This window comes from Bubalus bubalis, chromosome 9 (assembly GCF_019923935.1).
Source record: "Bubalus bubalis isolate 160015118507 breed Murrah chromosome 9, NDDB_SH_1, whole genome shotgun sequence".
NCBI classification, from domain to species: domain Eukaryota; kingdom Metazoa; phylum Chordata; class Mammalia; order Artiodactyla; family Bovidae; genus Bubalus; species Bubalus bubalis.
Genome location: NC_059165.1, coordinates 60465291 through 60487166, shown reverse-complemented (window position 1 = coordinate 60487166; position 21876 = coordinate 60465291). Strand labels below are relative to the sequence as shown.

At 46.2% G+C, this 21876-nt stretch overlaps 2 protein-coding genes across 9 annotated transcripts in view; one reads left to right on the top strand and one right to left on the bottom strand.

The window, feature by feature from the left end:
• The window catches only part of PAIP2 (poly(A) binding protein interacting protein 2), a 17680-nt gene extending 10296 nt beyond the window's left edge, over window positions 1–7384 (top strand). The window contains exons 2-4 of the mRNA XM_006070811.4: window positions 2534–2697; window positions 4052–4231; window positions 6452–7384. Of these exons, the coding sequence (XP_006070873.2) occupies window positions 2560–2697; window positions 4052–4231; window positions 6452–6508 (375 nt within the window). The 5' untranslated portion in view covers window positions 2534–2559 and the 3' untranslated portion in view covers window positions 6509–7384. The remainder of the gene's footprint in view (window positions 1–2533; window positions 2698–4051; window positions 4232–6451) is intronic.
• SLC23A1 (solute carrier family 23 member 1) overlaps window positions 1–21876 on the bottom strand; it is a 27471-nt gene extending 5595 nt beyond the window's left edge. The window contains exons 1-16 of one of the 8 annotated variants that reach the window (XM_025292614.3): window positions 21858–21876; window positions 20275–20336; window positions 19517–19651; window positions 18898–19055; window positions 18079–18371; window positions 17877–17944; window positions 17155–17336; window positions 16904–17024; window positions 16501–16657; window positions 16048–16195; window positions 15383–15488; window positions 15019–15148; window positions 14777–14920; window positions 14202–14297; window positions 9076–9336; window positions 5535–5954 (exon numbers count right to left, since the gene is read on the bottom strand). In XM_025292614.3, coding sequence (XP_025148399.1) covers window positions 9095–9336; window positions 14202–14297; window positions 14777–14920; window positions 15019–15148; window positions 15383–15488; window positions 16048–16195; window positions 16501–16657; window positions 16904–17024; window positions 17155–17336; window positions 17877–17944; window positions 18079–18371; window positions 18898–19055; window positions 19517–19651; window positions 20275–20310 — 2016 coding nt within the window. In that variant the 5' untranslated portion in view covers window positions 20311–20336; window positions 21858–21876 and the 3' untranslated portion in view covers window positions 5535–5954; window positions 9076–9094. Of the gene's footprint in view, window positions 1–5534; window positions 5955–9075; window positions 9337–14201; window positions 14298–14776; window positions 14941–15018; window positions 15149–15382; window positions 15489–16047; window positions 16196–16500; window positions 16658–16903; window positions 17025–17154; window positions 17337–17797; window positions 17945–18078; window positions 18372–18897; window positions 19056–19516; window positions 19652–20274; window positions 20337–21412; window positions 21734–21857 lie in introns of those variants that run through there. The other 7 variants (XM_006070812.4, XM_006070819.4, XM_006070813.4 and 4 more) reach the window with 7 other exon arrangements.

The following is a 21876-nucleotide window of genomic DNA, read 5'->3' as shown; positions in this document are numbered from 1 at the left end:
CTTTTTGCTAAGCACTATTTATATTTTGTTACTGGTTGGCATCAAACAAGGAGGGAGGGGTTCCTTGAGATTCCCAGACTATAGAATTTGCCGATGCAGATTTTCATTGTTTACATAAACTTATGCTCATGAAATGTATGGAAAACACTTTTCTTTAAAAAACTTTTTATTTATATATATATATACACACACACGCACACTATTATAGTCACTTGAATCATATTCAAAAACAAGTTAGTGGTATTTCTAGTACAGGTCTCACACATAATTGCTACTTAACTGTTCAGTTCTACTTGAATATTGAATGTCCTATAATCTGCTAAACATTTTTATGTGCTATTTTTAACTAAAAATATAAGTCATTTATTAATACTGTGGTCTTCTGAAAGGTAGGATGTAATGGGCATGAGTTGGGATAGGATACGTGTTGGGAAAATAATGAAAAACTGTTGTAAATTGAGATGTGTTTGAACATCGTTTAATGATCGGTTCGTGTGCAGAGTAAACAAAGTTCCATGAAGTTGCAAAGCAGAATTGACCTCCTTCTTTTCATAATATTTGAGTCTACTCTAAAGTGTAGTTTGTTTAAAAATGAGCATATAAATATTTGGTAGCCTGATATATAAGTAATTTACTTTAGAGGAACTGATTGCTGTTTAGTCAGAACTTGTTATCAAAGTAAGAGGGTTTATTTAACCCAAAATTAATGATAAATAAAAATACCAAGGACATCTAGCATCTGTTTTCTGTTGTGCCTGTTTTCACAGTGCTTCAGTTTCCTAGCCGGTCATGCTTTCTTTCTACCCCATACTGTGCGTCTGTTCAGTAGTGTTCCGATTGCGACCTCATGGACTGTAGCCTGCCAGGCTCCTCTGTTCCTGGAACAACTCTGGCAAGAATACTGGAGCGGTTGCCATTTCCTCTTCCAGGGGATCTTCTCAACTCAGAATTCAAACCCGCAGCTCCCGCATTGGCCGGTGGAGTGGTTACCGCTGAGCCACCTGGGAAGCCCTCTACCCCACACCCTAGCACATAAATCTCAGTCTGTCTCTGCCTTTTCTTTCATACACATACACCACTAAGGAAGGCAGAATTCTCAGTAATTCTTTTTTTAATTTTATTTATTGATTTATATTTGACTGTGCTGGGTCTTCATTGCTGGCAGGCTCTTCTCTAGTTGCACCAAGCGGGGGCTGCTGTCTGGTTGCAGTGTGCCAGCTTCTCATTGCTGTGGTTTCTCTTGTTACAGAGCACGTGCTCAGTAGTTGTGGCGCACAGGGTTAATTGCTCTGCGACATGCAGGATCTTCCCAGATCAGGGATCGAACCTGTGTCTCCTGCATTGGCAGGCAGATTCTTAACCACTGAGCCACCAGGGAAGCCCTCTCAGTAATTCTTAATTCAGGACTTCCTAACAATGAAAAATGTTAGTGCCATGATGCTATTGTCATTAGTATTCAGTATTGGGGGAAATGCATATGTGCATCAGAATTGGGCCCACCCACCCCCACTGCTTAGAGACTTACATTCATATTATATGAAAAGCTGTTTTTTAGTACTTATGTCCTGTTAAGTTCATAAAATTAAGTTAAGTTAAAATTAAGTTCATAAAATGAGTTTAAAGGGCCAGGCAACATACACAGAGCAAGTCTGTCCCTGAACCTTACCCAAAGAAGGAAAACTATTTCTAGTATATTTTGGGTTTTGTGTTTAGTTTGATTATGACAACTTTGGAGTAAGAAGACATTTTTAAAACTCATCTTCATATTAGGTATGCTGTTGCCTTCCTTTGGCATAAATCACACTAATGTTTGGATTTACGTACAAGTCTCTCTTGCTTTACGTAAACACATTTTTTAGCAATTTCAGAGTTAATGAATTGGTAGACTATTGTAGGGGCGTCCCAACTTGTGCAGTCACAAAGAATCTGCCTGCCACTTTTGGAGATGCAAGAGACATGGGGTCAATCTCTGGGTTGGGAAGATCCCTTGGAGTAGGAAATAGCAACCCTTTCCAGTATACTTTCCTGGGAAATTCCATGGACAGAGGAGCCTGGTGGGCTACAGTCCATGGGATCGCAAAGAATCGGACACAACTTATCAACTGGGTGTACACACACAGACAGACTACTGTAGAATCTGGAACTTTAATGCTTCAAACTTTTAGCTTACAATATATTAAAAGTTTGTTAGTTTTCACTTCCAGTCCCTGAGTTTTTTAATATCAATTTTCCAAGCCATGGTTGTTTTATGAAACACAGAATATTCTATTTTTAAAAAATTAGATGGTTTGGGGATTCAATTTAAATAATTGTTTGCCTTTGTTTACTGTTATTAGAATCTAGGCTATTCTCAGTTATTCCTTAGACATTAAAATCGTTTAGGAGAAAAATGAAGCTTTCTAAATGCTTGGTTTATCATGTGCATTAATGTATTAATATGCATCTCATACCTAACCATGATGGTTGGTAATAATAGATGCTCACTAAGAACTGAAAGAATGACTGGCTAAATTAACTGTATTGTTGTTTTAAGGTTAAAAACTACATCTGACGCCAACCATGAAAGATCCAAGTCGCAGCAGTACTAGCCCAAGCATCATCAATGAAGATGTGATAATTAACGGTCATTCTCATGAAGATGACAATCCATTTGCAGAGTACATGTGGATGGAAAATGAAGAGGAGTTCAACAGACAAGTTAGTTTTGTGTATAAACATTCTTTTTTATTGTAGTCTATGACATCCGTCAAATAATATAATTGTACTTGTCCCTGAAATGTGTTTTTCACCTGGTCCCTTATATATGAAATACATGGATGTATGTGGCACCACTCCTGTTTTATTTGGATGTTGATCACTACCAGGTTTAACTGCTCAATTGAAATAACCTTGGGAGCTTTTTTCAGTGTCTGACCCCAAAAATTCTGATTCAGAAGAGTTTAGGGTGGGACCTAATAAACTTATTTTTTTTTTTTTGATGGTCTCAGGTGGTTCCTGTGAGCAGTAAGGTTTGGAAACCACTACCTCAGATTGTCCTATTGTGGTGAAAGTCAAGAGAATCCAGAGTAGACAGGCACCAGTACCAAAGTACTGGTTTTCACCTAAGGTTCTTGTTCTGACCAGCCCCCAAATCTGACACCACTGTTCTACTTTAGAGAACTCGCATACGTTGTAGAGAAGTCTCATACATTGATAAATGTCTTTATTCCCATATTTCTTGTACCTGTTTTCATCTTTTGTCTTGTTTTTCCCTGATCCTGACTTTGGCCATCGTTAGCCAGCGTGATTTGACCATATCTAGTTATATATATTATATATATATATATATATATATATATATATAGGAGAAGACAATGGCATCCCACTCCAGTACTCTTGCCTGGAAAATCCCATGGACGGAGGAGCCTGGTAGGCTGCAGACCATGGGGTCGCGAAGAGTCGGACACAACTGAGCAACTTCACTTTTCCCTTTCATGCATTGGAGAAGGAAATGGCAACCCACTCCAGTGTTCTTGCCTGGAGAATCCCAGGGACAGGGGAGCCTGGTGGGCTGCTGTCTATGGGGTCGCACAGAGTCGGACACGACTGAAGCGACTTAGCAGCAGCAGTTATATATATTCAAGAGTATTTAAAAAAAAAAAAAAAGGTTAAGCAGTATGGTCTTCTATTTCAGTGACAGTTAAGTTGCTGACCCTCTAAAGATAATTTTTCCAGTCATTTTTGGGTGGGTTTAGGGTTTGTATAGTTTTGGAAGTATCATAGGTAATTCTGATACCCAGTCCTGCATAAGAACACTTCTTTGTTACTTCTTCCCTGCCATCTTTAGTGGAAAGAAAGAATATTCTGCTATGACAAGTAAAGACATAGCAAAAATCTAAATAGATCTTTCCAGGTCTTACGGAAAAGATTTTTTTTTTTACCTTAGCATAGAAACAGACAAGGAAGGTATGACATTGTGATTTTTAATGGTTTAGTTCAAGATACTTTAAGCCTTTCCTAGTGATGTCATCTTACTAAGTATGCTATAAATTACCCTTTATTATAAATCCAGATAGAAGAGGAGTTATGGGAAGAAGAATTTATTGAACGCTGTTTCCAAGAAATGCTGGAAGAAGAAGAGGAACATGAGTGGTTTATTCCAGCTCGAGATCTCCCACAAACTATGGACCAAATTCAAGACCAGTTTAATGACCTTGTTATCAGTGATGGCTCTTCCCTGGAAGATCTTGTGGTAAAGAGTTATTTTTTCTCCTTTTTAAAACCTAGTTGATCTTTCTCATAAGTGGAAAAGTCAGCATCCATCTGTTTAAGAAGAGTTCTACGTCTCTTTCCCTTCAGAAATTCTACTGCTTCTTACTATGGAAGCAGAGGCCTCCTGGTCTCACTTAAGATATGGAGTGACTTTTGGCAGCACTCTGGAGCTAGTCTGATTAATAGATTTCTGACTAATAGATTTCTTGACACTACTTTTAGTTATGACAACTACGATACCCTAGGATACGTAAATGTCTAAAAGCAGTCATTCAAAAGGGACAAGTAGTTCATGTGATTTGCCTGTGCAAAAGTAGCTCGACAGAGAGGTTTTGCTCTGTCTTAAATATTTGGTGAAATTACAGATTTTTTCTGAAAGGTAAAATTCTGGAGACTTTTTTTCCTAACCCAGGATTTTCATTGAGTTACCCTAACTCCGTTTGGAATTATGATTTAACAAAGACTTACAAACTCTTGGCAGAAAAGGAACACAAACCTATTTATATTTTTAGTTATTCCCAGTGTCTCATTGCTGATGGTTTATTTGTAGTAAAAAGTTTTTTCAGGAACTGTGATAACTAAGCATCAGTACTAAAGTAAAACCTGATGATCCTTTCGCTAAAATTAAGATAATTTAGCCAGAATGTTAAATTTTCTTTCCATATGGACAATCTCTAGTTGCTTCTGCAAGATGGTTCTCTGGAATATTCCCCTAGACTCTGAAGTCATTTTGTAATTGTCTTTTATTCACTGTGCAGTGATTTCCTAACCTGGTTGTACATCATAATAACCTATGAAGCATTAAAAACAGAAATTTTCTCAGGAACATCCCATCCATAGAATCAATCATCTAGACATGCTAATTTTTATAAGCATTCCCAGAGGATACTGCCAGCCTGCCCTTTCAGACATTCGGAAACTGTTTTCCTAAAAGGCTGTATAGAGAACACGGAAATGTACATTGTGGTATAGCTTTTGTTGCAGTAAAGGACAGTAACCCAATTAGGCAGATATGTGATCTGAACAGTCTGTTGGGGTATACTTGCTTATGGCTGGATTAGTCACTCCACAAATAATCCTGATTCCTCTGAGGAAAAAAGCTCTTTGCTGGGCATAATGTATAACTTTACCTGGACCCAGTATCATCCCACTGTCTAGAAACTGGTTTGTTTGACTCAGTCTATTTGAGATTAACTCCTCCTAGTTATTTTGTATCTGCCCAAAGTTTAGATTAATTTCCCTTGAGAGATGAGAATGATTATGTTTAAATTATGAAACTTAAATTATTGCTCCAAAATGTTGTTTAATATGCTTTGGTCTTGAAGTAAGTAATGTTGAAGGCTCAGATCCAATCTAAAATCCTGCCAGCATCCCTACATTTCAGGCCCTGGAATCTGTCCTGGTTTCTTTTTGTCTTGATCAATTTGCATTCAAAGATGTGGTAGAGGAAAATTTCCAGCTATTCCCTGTATGCTAACATATCTACTTAGGAAAGTAAAGATTTAGAAATACACAATGATGGTGGTACAAGCCTCTAAGGCTCTGAGAGGCTTTGGCCCATTCCTCCCCTAACTGATACAAAAACAGTCCCAGAGAGTGACTTATCCAGGCCTACGTAAGAAGTTAGTTAGCAGAGCTGGGATTCCAACTTAGATCTTCTGACTCCCCATGTAGTTTTCTTTTCCTGTTATATACCATGCTTCCTGTGGGAATTAGAATACAGCAATTGTAGAAAAGACAACTCCATATTTTCAGTGAGCATCATAAAGTAAAATTAATCCATAAACAATTCCCCAATCACTTTAATCATCATTTCAACACTTGTTTAATGTTTGCATAGTTTGAAACTGTTTAAAGAAAGTCAACTATCATAGTTAAATAAATAGAATTCTGTGTTCTGAGACATTCCTTTGGTGGATGTGCAGTTAGTGAGTTTGCGGTTACACTTAAGCAAATTTAATTTCAATTCCTACCTTCTGTTTAGGAAATTGATAAAATTTGATATAATATACATAGGTTACATCTCGTTCCTTCTTTTACTGCTATAGATGTGTTTTAATTCAGTTTGACCTTACCATCTGAATTCTTGCCTTTGTCTTATTTTTGGAAGATGGTTTTGCATGTGGATCTGGGTTGAATGCTTCTGAGTATCTGGAGATATCTGTTAATGAATTTGCTTTTTTATGTACTTATTTTCCAGGTCAAGAGCAATCTGAATCCAAATGCAAAGGAGTTTGTTCCTGGGGTGAAGTACTAAAATATTTGAGTAGACGGGGCCCTCTTTTGGTGGATGTAGCACAATTTCCACACTGTGAAGGCAGTATTAGAAGACTTAATTGTAAAAGCTCTCTCTTGTCACTGTGTTACACTTATGCATTGCCAAAGTTTTGTTAGTCTTGCATGCTTAATAAAAGTGCTGAGACTGTTAAGTAAAAAGCTGTCAAACATTTACTGAGAATAGAATTGGCCCCATGGCTTGAAGTGACAGCAAGGAAAGAAGCACCAGTCAAGTTGTGTCAAAGCACCAAATTAAATGATCTCTAAATCTAAATTAAATTCTAATTGTTAAGTGAGTTCCTCAGTTCAGACTTAAATTTGCATTTGTTCCCATCAAAAAGAATCTCCTTTTTCTGAAGAAGGCTTGCTGGTTAATTGAAATAGTTCAGTATAGACATTTAAATATGTCTTTAGTTACTGAGGTTACAAGGTAGTGAACCTAAGTCTCCTGGCTTTTATGGGGTGTTATCATGTAAGAAAATACTGAATTATCCTAGTGTTACATCTAAGCAAGTATGTGATTTGAGAATTCCATCCTTTTCTAAGGAGTCATTGCATCCTAGCTATTACCTGTGTAAAATCTAACATTTGACCAACCCATAATTCAGTTGAACAAAGAAATTGTTACATATGATTTGAGTGGTGCTTTTCCTTGCTTTGTTAACCATCACTACAATAGTCTGCAGCACAACTTTTCTTTTAACAAAGCTAGAACAGTTTTGGCTTCTTAAACTTCTTATTTGGGTAGGTTAAGCTGCCATACGTGTTCAGTGTGAATAGTGTTTAAGTTGAAAATATTGTAAAAAAATTATATTTTTTCAAAAATATTTAAAAAAATAAATAATAGTAGAACTGAGCTGCTGGTGTTTGTGTTTATTGGTGTTGAAATACGGACTCTCAAGTGGTGATACTCACTTTAGTGTGGGCCCAGTCCCTCAGGACAACCCTGTTGGCAAAATTTGCTGAGAGAGCAAGCTTTATTAGATTCCATAGTGTCAAATGTGTTGTTATATATAAGTATCTGTCCAAAATACAGCAGTAAAATAAATCCCATAGCCCCCTCCATAGCCCGCCTTGGTCACCTCAGGCTGCAGTGTCAAGGCAATCGTATATATCCATGTTAAGAAACTTTCTGGCTGGCCAGTATGTTGGTGACCTTACTGTAGTATAAGCTCCACTGGCTTCTGCCCTTCACAAACCATTGCTGCTCTGATTGGCCTGGTTTGCTGTTTGGATTCACCTGGATCCCCTTTTTCACTCTCACAAACTAATTTATAATCTTTATTTGGGATAGGCTGTCGGTCAGCTAGCAATTTCCTGGTTCCACATACAATTCTGCTTCATGGCCCTATTCTTAAATTTGGAGGGCTCAAGATTAAGAATGCCATCTGGTCAGTTCTGGTTCACATTTTCCCTATGGTCCTTTGATGTCAGTACCTGTGCCTGGTGTTTTTTTAATGACTCCCTTACTAAGCTAATAAACAGGTAGGTTTTTTAAGACTCTGAAGTAGATGATCCTGTTCGGCTATTGTTCTTTTTGGAGCCACAATACCACCAGCCCCCTCTGTTCTCTACTAGCTCAGCACCACAAGTGACACAGCAAGCTGCCAAGTATGTAAGTGTTGGAGACCATTTCCCTAAGCCTCGATGGGTGGGCAGATGAGTTCATTTCCACATGCTGTCAGATGATCATCATGCAATATAATTAGAGGTTACAAACTTGAATAACCTAATAATTAAGAGCAAAGAATAACCAGACTTCCTGAATTTGAGTCTATTGATTGTGGGTAAGTCCTTTAAACTTTCTGTGCCTTAGTTTCCACCTTGTTAAAATGGTAGTAATAATAGTATCTATCTCAGGAGTGTATTTAGTTAATACACATCAAACACTTGAGACCATCCCCTGGTACAAATTAATAAATCACTTACTAAAACTTTCTATTATGGAGTCATCTAAGCTAAGCTCTCACCTTGTTGGAACTTGACCGTCTGTGGCAATGTGCACATTAAAACTACCTTTTTTTTTTAAGACCTTAAGACATCAGGGCCTGTATGGCATAGTTTTAGGGTAACTGAAATCATTCTGTTTTGTAGAGGTTTTATTACAACTATTGAGACAGAGCGCCTTACGTGAGATAATTTTTAATATACTTGTGTCAGTCATTTCTCAACTTTTTCCATGTCATGAAATATAATTGATCATACTGCATGAGGTTGCCTATAGCTACAGGTTATGGCTCACAGGCTCCAGGTGACCCAGTATCAGTTCAGATACCCAGAGGCCGAAAGGATCAATATTTCAGCATACTTTTAACCTCCTACACGGCTAATGGCCCATACTTGTTGGGAAGTTCCACTGTCACTATAAAATGGCTAAAGAGTTCCACATACATATAGTGACTTTTTACCCAGTCTGCCTTTCCATTGAAAACATTCAGTTATGTCACAAAAATGGAAACTCGAGTAGTTGTCTCTCTGGTTAAAGCATAAGAATGTTGTGATTTTCCATCCCTCCCACAAAAGCCATAGACTAACACACAGTCCTACCTTTGCTGGGAGTAATTTTTCAGACCTTGGTGTACACGGTTTCTGTGTTTTCTGGGATATCTTCTGGAACTGGAAGCTGGTTTTTTGACCTTGATGGAAATCCTTTGAAGACCGGGCAGATAGGAATGTATTTCAGAAAGGCAATTCTTTTTACCATGCTCATCCCAATGGGAAAGTCATAGCTTTTCAGGCTGGAAGACATCTCACTGTCAGCATGGGCCCCAGCTTTCCACTGTATCAGACCTCGTTCTTCTGGGCTTCCTGCAAGTGGACAAAGGGGTCACCAGAGCCAACAATCCTCTACTACCTCCCTTCCCCATAACCTAGTCATGAGAGAAGAATTCCAGAGTTAATTTGATTCTCAGTTTTCTGCTCCTGCAAAGTTGAATCTATGATCTCAGCTCCTAACTTGCCTAGAGCTCTAGAGATCCCTAAAAGATACTGGTTATACATAATCAACATTTATTGCATATCTACAGTGTGCCAGGAGACGGCACCCCACTCCAGTACTCTTGCCTGGAGAGTCCCATGGACAGAGGAGCCCAGAGGGCTACAGTCTGTGGGGTCACAGAGAGTCGGACACAACTGAGCGACTAACGCGTGACAGTGTGCCATAATGCTCCATGCTTAAGTGCTTTAAATTCATTGTCTGATTTCTTTGAAACATTGGTGGGAGATATATATGCATTATTTGGAGAAGGCAATGGCACCCCACTCCAGTACTTCTGCCTGGAAAATCCCATGGACGGAGGAGCCTGGTGGGCTGCAGTCCATGGGGTCGCTGACGGTCGGACACAACTGAGTGACTTCACTTTCACTTTTCACTCTCCTGCATTGGAGAAGGAAATGGCAACCCACTCCAGTGTTCTTGCCTGGAGAATCCCAGGGACAGGGGAGCCTGGTGGGCTGCTGTCCATGGGGTCACACAGAGTCGGACACGACTGAAGTGACTTAGCATAGCATAGCATATATGCACTATTATACAAAATTTTATGATGAAGGTTAAGTAATTGTCAGCCTTCACCTTCAGTATGGGGCTGGTGTTGGCTGGACCAATGGGGACCAAGTAGTACCCAGACTGCTGTGGAGGTAGGAAGGTATATTTTGAAATACTATAATCAGTATTCGTATTATGAGTCCATATTTGGAAAATAAACTCTGTAATACAAACTTCAGAAAGTCAAGCTAAGTAAAATCTTTGTTGGTGGTAGGGATACACAAGAGATTTTTCACAAATGGGGGGAAGTAGTTATGGGAGGGATTTGTGAATTCTCTGAGGTTTTCACAAGAGATGAGGTTGAAGACAAGTAAGTGGAAATGTAGTACAGAGATTTCCACACACTGGCAGCCCAGGTTGAAAAACCCCATGAGTAGAGAAACCAGATGTATCCCAAAATCTCAGAGGAGGAGGCACTGAGGGAGGGCTAGGATGCTCAGGAGAGGCCACTGGAGCAGGCGCTGTCTGAGCTGGGCCTGGCTGCACAGAGAGCAGATGGCAGAGGAGCTGGAGCTGTGGCACCAGACTGGGGCGTCTCAACCCCACTCCTCACCGCTGCTGGGACACAACCACCAGTGCGTGCTCCCCACCTGCCTTCCAAACCCCTCCCTTGCGGTGCCTTCAACTCTTGTCCACATTCCAGTTTCCTTGGTCCTTCCAGAATCATCCAGGAAGCGCTCTGGATGACTCAAGCCCAGGTTCATTCACCTTCAGTTCAATTCAGTTGCTCAGTCGTCTCCGACTTTGCGACCCCATGAATCGCAGCACACCAGGCCTCCCTGTCCATCACCAACTCCCGGAGTTCACTCAGACTCACGTCCATCGAGTCAGTGATGCCATCCAGCCATCTCATCCTTTGTCGTCCCCTTCTCCTCCTGCCCCCAATCCCTCCCAGCATCAGAGTCTTTTCCAGTGAGTCAACTCTTCACATGAGGTGGCCAAAGTACTGGAGTTGCAGGTTTAGCATCATTCCTTCCAAAGAACACCCAGGGCTGATCTCCTTCAGAATGGACTGGTTGGATCTCCTTGCAGTCCAAGGGACTCTCAAGAGTCTTCTCCAACACCACAGTTCAAAAGCATCAATTCTTCGGCGCTCACCCTTCTTCACAGTCCAACTCTCACATCCATACATGACCACAGGAAAAACCATAGCCTTGACTAGATAGACCTTTGTTGGCAAAGTAATGCCTCTGCTTTTCAATATGCTATCTAGGTTGGTCATAACTTTCCTTCCAAGGAGTAAGTGTCTTTTAATTTCATGGCTGCAGTCACCATCTGCAGTGATTTTGGAGCCCAAAAAAATAGTCTGACACTGTTTCCACTGTTTCTCCACCTATTTCCCATGAAGTGATGGGACAGGATGCCATGATCTTCGTTTTCTGAATGTTGAGCTTTAAGCCAACTTTTTCACTCTCCACTTTCACTTTCATCAAGAGGCTTTTGAGTTCCTCTTCACTTTCTGCCATAAGGGTGGTGTCATCTGCATATCTGAGGTTATTGATATTTCTCCCAGCAATCTTGATTCCAGCTTGTGCTTCTTCCAGTCCAGCGTTTCTCATGATGTACTCTGCATATAATTTAAATAAGCAGAGTGACAACATACAGCTTTGACGTACTCCTTTTCCTATTTGGAACCAGTCTGTTGTTCCATGTCCAGTTCTAACTGTTGCTTTCTGACCTGCATACAGATTTCTCAAGAGGCAGGTCAGGTGGTCTGGTATTCCCATGTCTTTCAGAATTTTCCACAGTTTATTGTGATCCACACAGTCAAAGGCTTCGTCATAGTCAATAAAGCAGAAATAGATGTTTTTCTGGAACTCTCTTGCTTTTTCCATGATCCAGCGGATGTTGGCAATTTGATCTCTGGTTCCTCTGCCTTTTCTAAAACCAGCTTGAACATCAGGAAGTTCACGGTTCACATATTGTTGAAGCCTGGCTTGGGGAATTTTGAGCATTACTTTACTAGCGTGTGAGATGCAATTATGTGGTAGTTTGAGCATTCTTTGGCATTGCCTTTCTTTGGGATTGGAATGAAAACTGACCTTTTCCAGTCCTGTGGCCACTGCTGAGTTTCCAGATTTGCTGGCATATTGAGTGTAGCACTTTCACAGCATCATCTTTCAGGATTTGAAATAGCTCCACTGGAATTCCATCACCTCCACTAGCTTTGTTTGTAGTGATGCTTTCTAAGGCCCACTTGACTTCACATTCCAGGATGTCTGGCTCTAGGTCAGTGATCACATCATCGTGATTATCTGGGTCGTGAAGATCTTTTTTGTACAGTTCTTCTGTGTATTCTTGCCACCTCTTCTTAATATCTTCTGCTTCTGTTAGGTCCATACCATTTCTGTCCTTTATCGAGCCCATCTTTGCATGAAAACTTACTGCTCTAAATTGCTTTCAACTCGGTTTTCACTTTCCATTTTGTTGGATGACTTTTTGCCCTTACGTATCTAACTCAGGGCCATACTGGTAGGCTTCAGGAGTACTTGCTGAACTAAACTTTTTGCTCCTCTAAGGTTGGTTTGTGGGTAGGTAAAGAGGAAAGAGCAAATACAAAGTGGTCTGTTCCCAAAGTGTACCCATCCCACAGAATAAAGCTGTATGACTCCATTATTGACTGGGTTCTGGGCCAGCCAGACCTGGGTTTGAGTCCAGGTTGTGTGACCTTAGGCAAATGATTTAACCACTGTGAGCTTCAGATTCCTCATCAATACATATTGAAGGACTGTTACCTACTATGCAGCATAATACATATAATGATTGGCAGGGATGGATTAATGATGGGCATTTGGGTTGAAGGAGAGGGATGTGAGGAACTCTGGCACTCTGAGGCTGTTAACATCTGGGTAGCTTAATCCAGCTGCCCAAATCACAAACCCGTCTGTACAGCTGCCTACCCAGATGCCCTCCATCTCTCTGGATTCCCTAGGCATCAAGGTTGCCACTTCCCTGTCTTCATATCCACAGGATGAGCTTCAGGTCTCACCTCAGCTTCCTTTAGATGGTGTGTGTAGGGAGGGTGGGGTACCATAATCAGGTACCAAAATCCATCTATTCACTGGATAGCTTCTACCAGGAGCTCCCTCATCTGATGCTATCTAAAATCCCTGAAAGTACCAGGGAGCCCTGCCCCTTCCCTGTGTAAACTCTAGCCCACCAGCTGTGCACAGCCAGCCCCTGCTTCCTGTGCTCCGAGTAGACACTTGTGTCTTCAGAGAGGGGAAAGCAAGTGGAGCCAGCTATATTTAGCCTGTTAAGTGACAGCAGATGGAGAACTATCATCTTGTTTTTCCAATCTCTCATCTCCGTGGACTAATACAATCTAGCCCCTGTCCCCACTGAGCTTTCCTTGATCTTACACTTCCCCTGGAACTCTCCAGCAAAGTGGTAGAGTGGCTGGGACACAGACTGTGAACTAACTGCATTGGATAGACTTTATTTAAATCCCAAATTTGCAGTGTTTAAAACCTTCAGTGAGTCACCTAACCCCTGATTCTTTTTCCTCACATAAAATGGCATTGATAGTCTGTCTCACAGGATAGTTTTTGAGGATAAAATGAGACATTTAGCTCCCTGCCTGACCCGTAAATATTTGGTAAATGCTAACAAGTCTTATTACTAGTCAGAGTACCTGGTGACATTTAGTTTTTATATTTTGGGGGCACATAAACATGGGCTAGGAGGATTCTCAGGGGCCCCACAAAGTATCCTCCATGACCCCTGTAAAAAGCCCTGATACCAAAGAGAAATGTTAAGAGCTCTCCTAGTAGCCAGCATGACAGATCACTGGCATATCTGGAGTGGGTTTTGCCAACATACTAATGCTACATTCCCACCTGTCCTATCCTAAGAAAACAAAGGCACCCCTCAATCCAGTGGCAACCAAGAAATGGCAAGGAAACAATTCATGGGGCCCAGGAATGACTCTGCTAGCCACATCCTCTTCAAGACCAAGAGGAAACTTGGCCTCTATGAGGCCAGTGGTCTCTCCCTCCAGCCCATCTGTTCCTGCTTCTCCCTGCAGAGCCTGCATTGCATCTGACCTGGCCACGGCTCTGGAGACATCTGGTGGACTGCCTATGAGTCCACCATGGTTCTCTGTTCCCCTCCCAGGGCTGACCCATACCTGGCACTGTGTTGTCCAGTATGAAAGCGAGGCACCCACCCACGAACATCTCCGTGGTCAGCAGCACAGTCAAAATCTGGTCCACCTCAGGAACGCCTGTGGAACAGGCCAAAGGCCAGTGAACGTGACGGCCTCATCCAGAGAACAGATCTCAGAGACGCTCCCCACTTGTGCAGCCTGCTGACTTCCTCAAGCAGGTGTGGAGATGGGACAGTACAAAATCCGGACATTCAGGATTATACCCTCTGCCTTTCCCATCCTTGGATTCAAATCCCAGTTTGCTGGTTGCTGCTTGTCCTGCAACAAATCATTTAACCCCTCTCATCTGTAACATGAAGATAGTATCTGTCTCATGGAGCTGCTGTGAAAACTAAAAGAGCACATGTAAAGTTAAGACACAGAAAATGTCTTAGTAAAGGACAGTTATTAATTAGCCACTTGGCTGCTGACTAACATCCAGAGTTGGGGAGGATTTGTGGCTCTGGCTGTGTGGAGCCTTTGAGGGAAGAGGCTATGCTCAGAGTCAAGCCCACCATACCTCCCCCACCTTGAGATGGGTAGACTCTTGGGAATACCTGTGTTAATGACGTCCGGGTTGGAGTCCAGGTAATTGGGCAGCGTGAGACCGAAGAACATGGAAAATCCAAGCACAAAGAGGTTGCGGGAGGAGTTCATGTCCACGAACTGCAGGTTAGACAGCCCCACAGCTGTAATCATGCCTGAGGGCACAAGAGAACCGCTAGAGGATCCTAGCCCGCTGAGTGGGCTCCACTCATTGCGACCACGCTGCGTCTTCAAAAGCACGCGCAACACTCACCAAAAAGGGTGCAGAACATCCCCCCTAGAATGGGGTCAGGGAGTGAGGCGAAGAGAGCCGTGAACTTGCCAATGGTGCCCAGAATTAGCATGATGCCGGCACCATACTGCACCACGCGCCGGCTGCCCACCTGCCAGTGAGCCAGGGGTTGGGGCTAGACCCAGGGGATGAAACTGGGGGGAGGGTTAGTTGCAGGAGGGAAGGGGTGTGGTGGGTGGGCAGGGCCTGTTACAAGAGCCGGGCACGAATGGGTTGGGGCAGGATGTAGGGCGGGGCCTAGGCCAAAGTAGGACTGGTTTGCGGCAGGGCCTGCGGTACATGGAATGGAGTTGGGGCTTTGGGCCGCTCTGGCTAATCCGGGCACCTTGGTAATCCCCAGGACGCCAATGTTGGGACTGGATGAGGTGGACCCATTGCCCGTGCCCAACAGCCCCGCGATAATGCAGCAGATGCCTTCGGTGAAGATACCCCTGTAAGGAAAGGGCAAGTGGGGGCCTTGGTCAGTGCTCTATCCTGGCTTGTGTCCTCCCATTGTCCTGGCCAGATCTCTTGTGTCCCTAGGACTGTGCGAGCTACAACCAACTGTCCATAGTCGTCCCCCACTCTAGGCCAAAGGGGGTCTGGAAGCCAGGATCCCAGGTCTGAATGCTAGTCCCACTGTCCTGGCACTTAATCCTTGGGTGATTCTGGGCATCAATCGCCTCATCTGTAAGATGCGGACAATGTAAGACAGGAGTACCTGTCTTACAGAGCCATTAATGGATTGTAGGAGAGAATGCACACCAAGGGCTAGACACATGGAAGGTTGTCAGTGACTGTAGTTTCTCTAAGACTTTGTTATTCCTCAGCTATTTGCAACAGCAAGTGATGGGAGCATCCTCACTTCATGAGTAAGGAGGACCAATCCTGGTAAGTTAGTGACTTGCCCAACTCCTTGTCCCCCTCCTCTGGGGTTCAACTCTGTCCCAATGTTTGCTTCTCGAGTGACTTTTGAGGGGATCAGACATTAGGGAGGGCAGGTGGGCATACCTGTTGATAGCGTGTACTGGAGGGGGTGGTGCACCAGCCAGGCGGGCACAAGCATAGTAATCCCCAATGGACTCAATGATGCCTGCTAACGTGGCACTAAACATTCCCAGGACAGCGGCTGCAGTCACAGTGGGAAGCCCCCACTGACCTGAAGCAACAGGGAGACAGGCAGATGGATGCAGTGAGTGTTCCTAGCTGGGTCAGGGAGTAGAACAGGCAGTACTTGGGTAGAGCAGCAAGAGGGGTAAAAGGATCTCAGCCTGGGATGGGAGCTTATTTGGGATCACTCAGTCATAAAGCTGGAGTGAGGCTATGTCGGAATACACTGGCACTCTGCCTGGAACACTTTAAATGTGCAGTTGATACTTATTATGTCATCAGATGGACTGGGGTCACCAGGGGCCACATTGATGGTCTCAGTTGGAGGCAGAGGGGCCCAGATGGGTTGCTCACAGGGATAAGGGATGCGGATCCAGGGAGCAATAGCCATGATGTCCCCTCGGGCATCTGTTCGTGCCTGGAAGCCATAGGCTGTGGGGTCTGAGGGCAGCACGTCCGTCAGGGTCAGCACATAGCAGAGCAGCCACACGGTCATGATGGCTAGCACGATCTGAAGCGAGGGTGGGTGAGGGGTCCACTGAGGGCCCAGGGAGCTCAGTCCAGGCGAACCAGCTAACCCGAGCCCCAGCCCCATGGTGCCCCAGCCCTAGCTCAGACCCTGGCCCCCATTCCTGGCTGGGACCTCATCTTTGCCTCTAGCTCCCCTACTGCCTTGGCCCTTTCCCCCAATCTTAGCCCTGGACATAGGTCCAGCCCCTGCCTTGGTCCCAGCCCGAGCTGCCTGTCAGCTCCTCACGGGAAACATCTTGAAGATCTGGATGCGGAAGAAAGTGAGGCCCTTTCCCCAGCGGTAGACAGGCAGCAGGAAGGTGAGGTTTCGCAAGTACTGGGAGAAGAGGACGATCAGGAGAATGGAGCTGGGGGCAGAAGCACAAAGAGAAGATGGCTGGTGGGCTGTGCTGGGGCAAGAGCCAAGGCTAAGGGGGCAGGACATGAGGGAAGTGAGGGACTGGGGCTGGGCAAGGACCAGGCCTGGTGCCCACTCACCAAGCTGAGATACCCCAGTGGGAGCCCGCTCGGTCGCCAGCAGCTTGGAAGACAGAGAGACCAATGAGGGAGACAGTGGGGGTGACTGTAAGAGGCCCAATGTAACTGAGCAGGGCCCCAGGCAGCCCCATCAGCCCAATCACCACCTCCACCATACTGGACACCATGATTGCACCCTGGACCTGGAAAGGCAAGATCAGCTGTAAGTCACTATGTAGAGGCCATGACATCTATGTTGTTTAAAAAAAAAGTTCCAAGGGGCTTCCCTGGTGGCTCAGTGGTAAAGAATCTGCCTCCCAATGCAGAAGACATAGGTTCAATCCTGGTCCAAGAAGATCCCACATGCCTTGGAGCAACTAAGCCTGGGCGCCACAACTATTGAGACTGTGCTCCAGAGCCCAGGTACCACAACTACCGAGCCCACGCGATGCAACTACTGAAGCCTGCATGCCCTAGAGCCTGTTCTCTGCAGCAAGAGAAGCCACCCCAATGAGAAGCCCATGCACTGCAATGAAGAATAGCTCCTGCTTGCCGCAACTAGAGAAAAGCCCACATAGCACCCAAGACCCAACACAGCCAGAAATAAATTAATTAAATAAATAAAATTATGAAGAAAAAGTTCCTGGACCACATTCTCACATACCCCAATTCAGCAGTGGCCTTCCCCTCCATCTAACCACACTCTCAAGTCCAGGTCTCTTCTGCTCCACATGCAAACCCACCTCTCGTATCCGTGGGTGCCAAATATGTGAGGTATTCAGGGGCAGACTCCAGTTACCATAGATCTCTTCTGTGGGCAGAGATAGGAACACACACATGGACAGAGAGAAAGTAAAGATGCTGCCCTGAATGGGCATGGGATAGACCCGACCTCCAGGCTCCAGGGATTCCCCTTCCCAGTGCAGACCCCAGAAATGCACCCACCTTCTGGAGGGCATTTCCATCTCTCTAGGGCCAGGATGGCTTTCGCTGGGACCAGAAATGCAAAGGCACTGGCCTGGAACAGCGGCAGCCTGGAAGCAGATGCACAGAGCCACAGGGACAGGATGGGAGGGGAGAGGCAGGAGCAAGAGACAGGGGAGACGGAGGGCGGGGGACCAGCACAGAGAGAGGCACCGGGAGAATCACAGGGAAAGAGACACAGAGGAACAGGGGCCGGGGCAGAACAGAGGGAAATCACTGAGGCCTCAGGCCAGACTCGGCGACATTTTGGGCACCTAAGAAAGAAAACAAATGGAGCCCCTAACCCATAACTTGCTCCCTTTCCCTCTCAGCACCAGCTCCTGCACTGTGACAGGCCATGGGCACGGGAGTGGATAGCTTGGCTCCTGTGTGCAAGCTCTGGTCACAACCTTCCTTCCCACGAACAACCATCCTTAGGCCACCCAGGCCTAGGACTGTGCACAAGGAGCAGGGAGCCCCCAGGAGGACAGGCCATTGAAGGGGCCCGCAAAGGCCCTGGAAGCAGGAGAGCGAGTGGTCCCGATTACCCAGAGTAAGGCTTAACAGAGGGGAACCCAGCTAGGCACGTTCCTTTTCCTTGAGGAACCCCCAGGGGTCCAGGGTGAGACCCCAGCCACCTGCCTCTAAGTCTGGCCTTGCAGCCAAAGCAGCAGGTGGGCACAAATAGCAGCTCTCTGTGTCCCACGAGAGTCCTCTGAGACTGCCCCTGCTGTGTGGGTCACTGAGTGTGTGTCTACGGGAATGGGGTCAGAGGTGCAGGTGGCACATGGGGAAGCTCACCGGATGCCCAGTGTGGTCTGGATGAGAGTGGTGATGCCCACACAGGTGAAGATGGTGCCAATGAGCTGGCTGACCATGTACTGGTCACGGCCCACGCACAGCGCCTCAGCCAGCAGGAAGGGCACAGCGATGGTGCCGCTGAAGCAGGTCAGGTAGTGCTAGGGGTCGGGGAGAGTGTGGGGGACAGCGTGTGACGGGGGCCCAGGGAGCCCACCGGGAAGCAGGGGGGGCCTCAGAGCCCTCACACCTGCCTCAGTGGGCCTGAGCCCAGGCCACCCCTGCCAGGGAGCCCACTCGGGACTGATACTCCCATAAGGGATTCCCACAGAGCGACTGCTCACCTCTCTGGGAGTCGCTAATCTGCCCCAAGCTCCTGTGGGGGGGGGGGCCTCCACCCTGTCACTGGCGCTCCCCCTGGCGGGTGATGCGCTGCCCCTTTCAGGCCCTATCAAGCCTCTTCCCCACCGACTTGGCGACAGTCACTGCAGCTGACCTTAGGTTTCTCTTCCATTTACCCAGGATGACCTTGTTGGCCAGGGAGGGGGCTGGGATCCTGGGGTGGGTACAGGGTGGTCGGGGTGGGGGGTGCGCAGGGGGCAGGCCCTGGGAAGATGCCCACCTGGAAGCCCAGCAGGATGCACAGGTACCAGGGCGGCACATCTTCGATCTTGTACAACATGTCAAACTTGGGTTCTGTGGACAGGGACACTGGGGGGTCCCTTGTGGAGGTCCCTGCTGAACCCAGGGACTCATGCTGGGGCAGCATATAGAATAACTCAGCAGGGAGCATTGACACCCAGAAAAGTCCATTCTGCTTCAGAATCAATCAGGTGCCCCGAGTGGCCTGTTGGCTCCACAGATGGGGGCCTTTGCCCTCCCTCAAGCTTCACCTACCCAGCTCTCCCTTGGCCTGGCTACACCTGGCTCCCACCTCATGTTGCCTTGTGCAGGAATGAGTCCACTGTGCTGGCTCCTGGAGCCCCCGGAACCTGGGCCTTCTAGCCAAGGGAATGGGCCTGTGAGTCAGAAGCCTGGAGGTACCCCAGGAAGAGCCCAAGAGGGCTGAAGACCGTGACAGACCCTCTTGGACCCACTCTGGTCCCACCAGTGCCCCGGTCCTTGGAGTGTCTGCTAGCGAGGTGGTAGGCTGGCCCCCTGCTGGTTCCAGGCTGGAGTCAGCCAGTCCCAAAGCAGAAATCTCCTTCACCCCTACTGCCACCCCCATCCCCTCCACCAGTTGCCACATTTCACCTGGGACAGTCACTCTTGATCCAGTTCATCAGAACTTTTCTCTCTGCCCTCCCAGGGAGCAGGCTTGCAGAGTGCCCCACCCCAACCCCGACCCACCCACCCCCACCCCCACTCATCCCCCAGCACCTGTGTCTGGCCCTCAGCGTCCTCCCGGGCCCTCATCTTTGGGTCACAGGTGTGAGCCGTTCCTGAGGAGAAGGAGGGATGGCTTTACGAAGGCCAAGGAGGACTTTACTCCACATATCAGGCATTGTTTGAAGTAAATCTGTAACCAGATCTCTATCACTGATTGCGAAAGGAGGGCCCAGGCTGAGGTAACGTATTAACTCTGGCTGTAGTGGAAAAGGCCGCCCAAGCCTCTGCCACATGTACCTCTTGAGCATTCCCTTGCTTGCCCACACCTGAGCCTGGGCACGGGCCACAAGTTTTCCAAGAGAGGGCCAGGGTGAGGGTGAGGAGAGGATGACCTTGGAAGGGTACCAGGCCCTGGGTGAGGTGAGGAGAAAGGGAGTGAACCTGGGCACATATGATGTCACACTCTGAATCAGGTTTTTCCCTACTTATTAATAAAAAGTTAATCATTATCATCATCATAACCCATCTTGTTATTGGGGAATGACTGTGTACCAAGCAACATCTTTGTATTGTCAAGTCTAACCCCAGGCTCTGGGTGCTATTAACCTGTTTTACAGCTGATGAAACAGATTTAGGAGATGTGATCTGACCAAGGCCACACAGGTCACAAGGTTTTAGAAAACCGTTCCAAAAATTAGGTTTACCTGAACACCTAACCCCACTGTATTTATTTCTACATTAAATGTCATAAAGGACTGCCCTCCCCACCACTACCACTCAGGGTCCCTGAGGCAAAATCAGATGGGCCCAAGGAGCTGCCAGGGCTAGCCCGGTCTTGCCTGTCCTCTGTGTCAGGACAAGGATTCCTTTCCTTCCCTCCCAGCCAGGACCAGCTGTGTGCTCTGTGGGACCCAGTGCAAAATGAAAACCTGGGACCCCTGTTCCAAAAGTGTTATAATTTTTAAAACAGCAACAGCAGAGCATTAAACCAAACTGGGGGGCCTTTCTAAGCGTCAGGCCCTGTGTGACGGCCACACAACCCCTGAAGCAGCCCTGGGCCAGACCATCTTCCCCTCCTAGGGGTTGGGGAAAGCCCAGGGGTTGAGGCTCTAGGCTGGCGAGGGCCGAGCCCGAGGTCCCAGGTTCAGCTCCCTTCCGTGCCTTCCCAGCCCCCTTAGGGTCCACCTACTTCTGGGTCGCTGTGCCCACGGCCAGGCCCTGCCCTGAGGGCTCCCAGGCAGCACCGCTGTCCAGCTGGGTAGCAGCTTCATGTCACAGCCCTGAATCCAAAGGCCTATCCAGCCTCCTGCCCGTTGCTCCAGCCTCCAGCCCGTTGCTCTGCCTGCCTGTCCTCTCCTCTCCTTTCTTGGCTACTGCTCCCAGGTTCCCAAAGTTGTCTGACCAGTTCAAAGCCTGTACTCCTCAGCACTTTCCTCCCCACCCTCTTTTCCTCAGTACTCCCTAGGGGGCTGGAGAGACAGCCCCACCCTTTACACACACTGTCCTTTGGTCATTCAAGTCTACCCAAACCACATACCACCCACAAGAAGACAAGGCTGGCAAGTTGCACATGATCTCAGATACACAGTTGCACAAACACACCCAGAGTCTGAAGCCAAGTCTAAGTCACTTACAAACACAGGACCACGCAGG